This window comes from Papilio machaon, chromosome Z (genome assembly GCF_912999745.1).
Source record: "Papilio machaon chromosome Z, ilPapMach1.1, whole genome shotgun sequence".
In the NCBI taxonomy this organism is placed as follows: Eukaryota; Metazoa; Arthropoda; class Insecta; order Lepidoptera; family Papilionidae; genus Papilio; species Papilio machaon.
This window is the reverse complement of record NC_060016.1, coordinates 3287596-3296504: the sequence shown is the minus strand read 5'-3', so window position 1 is coordinate 3296504 and position 8909 is coordinate 3287596. Positions and strand designations below refer to the sequence as shown.

General features: G+C 31.1%; 1 protein-coding gene and 1 long non-coding RNA gene across 3 annotated transcripts; both read left to right on the top strand.

The window, feature by feature from the left end:
- Positions 1-481: 481 nt before the first annotated feature.
- LOC106719936 (kunitz-type serine protease inhibitor A) lies at positions 482-2280 on the top strand. 2 transcript variants are annotated; one of them, XM_045686200.1, is made up of 5 exons: positions 482-642; positions 955-1058; positions 1275-1466; positions 1826-1913; positions 2077-2280. In XM_045686200.1, exons 1-5 carry the CDS (start codon positions 611-613, stop codon positions 2249-2251), a joined length of 591 nt encoding a protein of 196 aa, XP_045542156.1. In that variant the 5' UTR covers positions 482-610; the 3' UTR covers positions 2252-2280. The 2 variants fall into 2 exon arrangements, with proteins under 2 accessions (XP_045542156.1, XP_014369911.2); XM_014514425.2 differs by lacking the exon at positions 482-642 and having other exon boundaries at positions 866-1058.
- A 752-nt stretch (positions 2281-3032) lies between these two features.
- On the top strand, positions 3033-4633 carry LOC106719937. The gene is made up of 3 exons (XR_001357431.2): positions 3033-3138; positions 3968-3973; positions 4424-4633. It is a non-coding gene; the product is annotated as an uncharacterized LOC106719937 (long non-coding RNA).
- Positions 4634-8909: the final 4276 nt, after the last annotated feature.

The following is an 8909-nucleotide window of genomic DNA, read 5'->3' as shown; positions in this document are numbered from 1 at the left end:
AACGGTTAATTTGCTTTTTCGAACTAGTCAAAAACTTGTTGATTTTGTCCTCTTGTTAATCTTACATTCTATAATCTAAGACCCGAAGACTTGCGGAGAAAGTAATGACGGCCAGTGATACCTATGTAAATTTACGTTAAATTCAATTACTTAAATGAGAAACGCTCAACTGTTGAAACGTCGAAGCATGATCAACTGTTGATTCAACTAATTGGTTGAATTAACGTCCATCCCTAGAAGACCCGTACGTACATAACATAACCTATTCCAATCTATTCTAAGATTTCTAAGATTCAGATTGTTTAAAATGTTTACAAGCAAACACTCTGTTACTATCATGACTAAATATAAAATTAACTAGAAAAGATACAGGAAAAATTTTCAAGGTAATCTATAGTGTAACCCTGGTTAGTCTGTGTGAAGTATGTAAAGCTCTAATGATAACTATATCGGACTTTAATGGTAAGTAAAATCATGTAATTTAAACTGTTTTTAGGAGTAAAGGTGTAATTAATAAATTTCGTAAATTACAGCCATGGCTTAATAGTACGATAAACAAATGTCGGGAAAATCAAGAAAAACAACGAGTGGTGAGGTGACCTAGCTACCGATGGGATCTTTAAAGTTATTTAGATCATCAAGGTAAAGATGTGTTATTATTTAAGAAATTAACATATGTAAATGTTAAAAAAACATAAAAATAAGAGTGATTGAACTTTTCCTTACTTCAGTACTATTTATAGAAAGTGTATGAAACTAATATGAAGTAGCAAATGTACAAAGTTAATATTTTTTTCAATAAAACTATTTCATAGTTTCTTTTATTGTTGAAATACAATTTTCAATAAAATCTTTACAAGCTTTAGATAAGTTAGTTTCATGAAGTATGGAAATATTTAATGGATGGATAAAGTGTGTACTACTATTAATTGTACTTAATGTACATTATTATAGATGTACAAAAAGCAGAGAAATCCGTAAAATCAGAACAACAAAATATAGAGTATTTTCCGGCCCCACAAAAAGTATTTGTATGCAAATTGATAATACGTTGAAAGGTGCCAAATAAATTTGATTTAACTAGTTATAAAATAAATAGTATTACATCTAGAATATTTTACTATGTTCAATAATTAATTAATAAGGTAGGAAAAGAATAATTTGTATTAACTTGGGATAAGAAGGACTACCTAATGAGCTAAACTACCACTGCAAATAGCCATTTTATAGGTTAATATCAATTTAAGTGAAAACTGAATGTTTTTCTGTTTCAGCAAAACACAAATCATGTTTTCTAAGACCAGACACAGGACCATGTAGAGCAGACTTAATACAATGGTATTATGATGTGAAGCAAGGTCGATGCTTTCGTTTCTTCTGGGGCGGTTGTCAGGGCAATGGCAACAGATTTGAAACTCATGAAGATTGCAAAGACTATTGTAAACTCAATCTCACAGAACTTACAGGTAAATAATGTTACAACTTATCTGATAAAAAGTGTTACCTTCCCTTAGGAGATCTCAGAGACATTGTTGGGGGGTTGAAATTGCTCATTGAAATTATCTATGTAATCATGTCTATTGCTGTTTTAAAATTTCTCCTTCATTTGTATGTTTTGTGTTATCTTGAAACATAGAGTTTAGAAGAGATCCTAGACTTTAGAAGTGCTTCCATGGTATTTTTTTTTTTTCAAATAGTGGAGAGCTATGAGAATTTCTTATATACATATTCTTCAGCAGTGGAAATTCATTATTATTTAAGTTTATGATATTACTGAAGTAACGTATCTTATGACAGTAAACTATTTACTTTTTCTTTTTTACAGCAAAAATTCCAATTTTTTGCTCAGTTTTGTTTGACTACGGAACCTGCTTTGGTCATTACTTTCGCTGGGGTTGGGACAAGCTGACAAAGTAAGAATCTATTATTGATTTTCTTTTTTTATTTAGGTTTTTTACCTTTTACTTTTTACCTTTACCATGACATGATATTTAGATTTTAGACATTTTTAGTTTGACACATCAATGTTTGTTAGGTTCATCAAGTAATAGATAAAGATTCTTTGATGTATTGTAGGACTTGCAAGCGATACTTGTATTCAGGCTGTGGAGGTAATCAGAATAACTTTCAAACTCGTGATGAATGCTTCAAGACCTGTTTAATTCCACCAAGCAACTCGTTGAAAGAAATTAGCACTTTTACAACTTGCATCCCTGTCAACTACATACCAGCAAGTTTCCCTATATTTTAAATACTAAGTTATTATCAATTATATTTTTACTACCAATATTGTTGTTGTTCTTCTATCTCTCTCTACATCTGTAGTTATTATTTAGCTTCAAGGGAACTCCCACAACATTGTAAAGAGAGCCCTCTATTATCCCACAATGTTTACATCTTTGTGGTACATTTTTCTAAGTAGCTATTTTTATTTCAGATTTAGGCTTTGGTATAGTAATTTCAATTTATTTCTAGATATTGTATAGTAACAATCCTATTTTTCAATAAAAAAGATTGAAGATTTTATTTCAGTAGGATTTTATTATATTTTAACGCCATCTATTAGAAAAATATGAAACCAAAAGATATCGCACCATATTAAAAATCTACATGTTAAAAGATATTTTTTTTTAATTATATTTTCCAAATTATAACAATAGAAAAAAAAATATACAAATTGTAAAAATCTTCGCGTAAACTCCAAAAGCATTGCTTTTGCTAGTGTTTAACATGAGTAGTAATGTTAATAAAAAATTGTGATTAAAAGCTTCGAGGTCCCGTAAAATTTATTTTGAAAGATATATTAAAAAAGGAATAATCTATAGAAATAGAATTCTTCCTCTCATGAATGTTCCGATGAACATCGTTTGACTATTTTAGAGATTGAATTTTTACTGTTTTATGTTTCATTTCTATTTAATATTTCGATATCAAGTATTTTCATATAAAATTTCACAACAATTTTATAGTCCTTTGTTAGAAATAATGTAATATGCAGTAAAATTGACTTCACTTTGTAATTCTAGAAGGAAATATTGGTCAAGTAAAACTAAACGCGTTATAGTAAAGATGAAAAATTTTCCGATTTTGATATATTTTTTTATTGCAATCCTTATTTGCGTTCACTTTGTTACTGCTGTAAGTATAATTTGAATTGTGATTTCAATCAAAATTGTTTACAATCAGTTTTTTGTTGAAATTTTTAAGGATGCATTTTCATTTTTTTATGTAACGTAAATACTGAAAAATTGCCTTAAAAATTGTAAGGCGTGACATTTACAAAAAAAACTCAAAATTACATTAAATATGTAGTGAGACTTTAATTTAATTTTACGTAAGCTATTAATTAGATAAAATCTGTCCAATATAAATAATTACTGAACGTTTATATCGTGATATAGCGTATACCTATCATAAAAATATGAACTCACAACTGTTATATTAGGGATAAGGAGAGGATTTGGATTTCCATAAGACGCGGTCCTCGTACACTTCTACTTACAATTAAAATCAAAATTGTATAATCCAGTGGTTTTTACTGCAAACGAGGAAATATAAGAATATATTAAACAATCAATTTGTGATTTTGTTATTCGTAGGAGGAACACAAGAAAAAGAACTCGCGTAGCTTCATGGAGATTTTCAAAGAAAAAATGAAAAAAGTCAATGACTTCTTTAAAAAATCCATAAAAAATGTAAAATCTCGTGTGAGGAAAATGTTTTCACCGGAGAAATTAGACAACAAAGAAGTCTTATATTCAGTGCATTAAAATTAATCAGACAAAAAATGCTTTAATTATTGATTCGGTACAATAGATAATATTCCTCATTGCAGTAATTACTATAAATGATCCTACGGTCTTTTTTTAACAGTAAATAATATATGTTCACACTTTCCCCCCCAATAACATACGTTAAATTAAAGCACATTTTTCATGTACTTTTATCAAATGAAATCTTGTTTCAGTGTTCGGTATGTTCATATAAATCGAAGGGAGTCCCCGTATACCCGTTTTATAAATTACTAATGCCAAAGAGAAGATTTTTATTCCGTGTTGCCAGTAGTCCTTCACCATATTAATTCAACATAATTTTGTTTCTTCGTTAACTTTAATTATTGTTATTTTAAAATACTTAAAAAAATTCTTCTATTATGTGTCCATGGCAAACCATTCTCATAGCTATCTAATGTTAAATGAACACTGTTTAAGAGATTGACAAGCTTTATGGGAATTAGAGATTCGTCGCTTGGCTCCTTAAAACCTGAGGGTAGATAAGAGAATGGCAAGGCCCCCAAATTTGTAAAAGACGAAATACAGGAGACAAATATTTTCATAAAGCATATTATTTTACATTTTTTTTTCATTTTCTGTATTTCGTTTTAATAGGATCTTCCCAATTAACATTAGGTTATATCTGACAGGGAAAAAATGAAGTAAAAAAGGTTCAGGATCAACGAAGGAACAATGCTGAAACAACATTGTCCCCAAAAATAAAAGAAATCATGTCACAGCTTAAAAACAGCAGTTTGCTAAAGAAGAAAGCAAATTATAAATTGATTCTGAAGGAGTTGAAACACATTTTTCATAACGAAGAAACAACTGTGTGCGCGAGATGTAAACTATAAAATTTAGATACATTAAAAATACATACGTTTCATTTGTGCCCTTAATATTAGACAAGGAATATTTCTTGTGCCATCTTAGAGAGAGAACCAAAGACATCTAAGATATTCATATATAAGAACATTATGTTATTTATTAATCTGTAGAAAAAATATTTTTATCAGTGAACATCATTTGACAAATCATGAATATGCATGTAGATATAAATAAATATCTAATTGATCAGTGTCTATATAGTCTAACCAAAAATATAAAAATCATTGTTTGGGGGCTTCTTTATTCCATCATTTTCTAATGTGCGCAAAAAAATAAGTTCCATATTTTTCCGCAATACCGGGTTCCGGGTTTTCATGTGGTCATGGATAATATACGAGGCAAATAAAAGATTATAAGAAATCATTATCAACGCAAAAACAATGTTGTTAAATTTTTAGTCTGTGTGTGTGATTTTGTGTGTGCTAATATTAAAAACAGCCGGTTAACGGTTTGGATGATTTCCACTGATATACTGTGCTTCTCTTATAAATATTTTTTATCGGTGCAAAACTAAACAAGCTTAGCTTTAAATCGACTAATTCAAAGTTGACGTAGGATTCGTTGATCAACCACAATAAAGTGACGAGCAGCAAGTCAATTCCTTTTATGTAAACGAAATTGGGGAAAATAGAGTTTCCTTTTTTATAGATTTTGTTTTGTAATAAAAAGTTTTAATAATAAATGAGTAAAGAAAAATAAAAAATAATATTTTGTCCTTGCAATTATTTCAACAATAATGTCATATTTGGCACTTTGTAAAAAGTATTAATAAAATTGGCAAAAAATAAAAAAAAATGTATTCGAACGATTTCCGTCCCTATTATATGCAGGTCAAGAAGGAAGAAGAGAAAGGCGACAAGTTTGCAAGAATCAATATCGAACTGAAACGCATCGCTACACAAGAGCCTTTAAATCCATTTACGAAGAAAACTGCTTTTACACAGATCTATCCCACGATGCTGATACCGGCAGCACCAAGAAAGGCTTGTTGCTTCTACTGCACTTAACAACACATCATCGAGGCCGCAACAATCAACATACAACTACTTTCAATAGTGCCGTTAAAACGTAATGGAAAACAATTTACAAATTGCTCAACAAGGTAAAAAGACGTCACTTATACAATTTTTCTGCATTGTATGCGCTAGATATTTAAGTGGCGTATTCGGAGCGTCAGTTAAATTGATTTGTAATCACAAAATGTCTTCTAATCTCTATTTATTTTGTTTACAATCTTACCAATACATAACTAATTATATGACATTGAGATTCACCGATTTACACGAGGTGGAAACTAGTGAAAACAAAGATGTCAGTGTTTAGGATTAAATGAATTGTTTATAATAAATAATATACACCACTTTCTGTTTTATTGTGAATGACGGCCACTAATTGCATTAAAGAAAAGTCCTAGTACCTTATATTACCTGTGTAAGTACAATCAATTAGTACTCATTAACTAGTCATGAATTATTTTGTTGATAAGTTCACCATAAGCCGTGCGAACGATCACTCGCTAGTTACCGCTTTTGACTTCAACTGAACTTAGTAATAACATTTTTTTTTATATTACAAGGTGGAAAACGAGCAAGCGGTCACATGAATTCGCTGAAATAGCGAAGCGACCGCTACCCATAGACATCCGCAATTGCAGATGCGTTGCCTCCATTCAATCGACGAAGGAGGAGACGCACAAAAAGAAAATATTTAACCTTCCCATGCATCTCCTCCTTCATCAGATCCACCTCCCCTTCACATCCTTTCCTTATATGAAAAGGGTGTGAAGGGAAAGAGGAAAAATTAGGCTTCCGGCACCACACTCATCAGACGAAACGCGGAATTGCTTCCACTTCACGTCTGTCTTCTGTGTGGTCGTGGTATTTCACCGGGCGAGCCGATCGATGTTGTTGCTGGCGTCTACCACTGTAACTGACCACATAACTATCGAACCGATCTATTTTCCTCTCAAATCGTATTGTGTTAAAATTTTCGTAATCGAACAGTACTTTATACTAGCGTCTTTGGAACAAGACAACAGAAGCATCAATAACTCAACATATGTACGTTACGTTACTACACCGTTTTCCGTTGAGCCGATTGGCCCATCAATTGATAACGCAATGGGATTTTATTTCCATTTGGTCGATTGAATCCATACAATCAATCTACACCTGAAACATTCTTTATATCCAATGATTTCCTTAAACACCAATGATATATGTTCATAGAGTTTATAGGTATCGTATTTCAGGTAAGGATTTTACTGAGTTTCAATTACGTTTACTGTGTATTACTAATTTAAAAATAAATCAAGTCTTTTTAAATAAATATTACTTTACATCACTTAATCACCAATAGTTATGCAATTAATTAACGAGTATTTATTTTCATTGAGATTCGATTGTTAAGTTATGAAAACTGTAGCACCTATAGTTTAGTCTTGGATCGTTACAATAAAGCCTATAGTAGCATAACGATTTATAGGTTATATGAAATAATCGTCTCAAGTTCAGGAACGCAACATGTATTAGTTTCTTTGGGTCAAAGATTAATTAAGTGCTTTGAACTAATACTGTAAAAATCATTATTTTGTTTATAAAGTGCCTGTAGTACAGCATGGACGACTTTAAAGATTTTTTCCATAACTATGAAATTATGGGACAGGCCTCCTAAAGTCAGTCCAGTCATGTTCATAAAAATGTTATTTCTTAATATTCTAGTGATGTTAGGTAATTGTTCAGACAATTAATTAACATACTAGAGATGATCCAGTAGACAGTTACGAAATAGGGGTATCATAATATGTCGTAGTAAGTATCCGGAACCATTAGGTAATTGGTACTCGTATTTCATTAGCATAGTATTATTTAAGAAAGAAAAATAGGTACATTTTGAAGTGGGATCTACAGTGAAACTTGGTTAAGTGGGACCTGGATAAGTGAGAAACCTCCATAACTGGAACTCATGCTGAGGTCCCAACACTTTGGCACTGAATTACCTCTGTTAGTGGGACGAGGTAAACCTCTATATCTGGGATTTGTTCTTTCGATTTATCATCATAGTTACCTCTATAACTGAGACACCGAGTAAATTTTATATGCATAAACCTCTGTAACTGAAATAACATTGTTTGTTTACTCATTCTTATTCTACCCACAAATTCCACACGTAATTCCAAGTACGTAAGTACAAATTTTGAGCTTCAATTACCTTCAGTTTTAGTTTCGCTTTACTATCATACAGATGTTTATTTGAAAAATGTCAAACTGAAATAAACTGAAATGACCTGTATTCTCACCTCTATTAATGGAACCCTCTGTAAATGAGACAGATATTTATTTACCTATATACCTGTATATCTGAGACACTGGGTAAGTGGAATACCTCTATAAGTGAAATGACATTGCAGGTCCCTTGATGTCTCACTTAACCAGATTTCACTGTATTTAGTTTTGGCTGAGTACGATTTTTTCGATTTTCTACCCTTTCTCATAGATGTTATAATCCTACCTCAGAGAATAGTCGTGATTTGTCTTTCCTCCAAAATACCATGTTTTAAGGGTACGGTATTTGAAGAATTCTCTCCGATACAAAATGGTTCCAATGAGTAATAACCATAAAAATCTCAGTTGTTTCAAAGAAGGATTTCATACGGCAGTGGAAATACTAGGGTATTGCTGTTTGCTTTCAATCCAAATTATTATTACATGTTTATATGAACAACTAACATATAATACGTATTTTCAGACTTACGTCTAATAACTAATAATGCAAGTATTATGATTGTGTATTTAATAAGTAAAGAATCGCTAAAATACAAGCTTTATTTGTATCAGAATCAGTCAACTTAAGAATTCTATGTCGAACATTGTAAAACTTTATGCACACTTTGTAATAACATCACCTTTGGTCTCGACGTTAAGGTTATTTCCCTTTCCCATTTTAATTTAAAATTGGCATCAACCCAACTCCTTTGTTGTTGTGATTAAAGTATTTGTAGAATAAGTTCTATACTTGAGTATCCACTGCTGGAACCTTCGTGTTAAAAATATTCTCGTTCTCTTCGTTCTCTTTAAAAAACACAAGTTACATAACATGTTTTTGTACAGATGTTTCCGGAGTGGAAACTCAGGGTAATGGCCTGTTGTAATTGATTAATTTGAATTTATTGCAAACATAATTTTCGAGAAATTACCGCATTGTTTGCTTGGATTTCTATTAACGTTTTTTATTTGCCTCGTACTTACT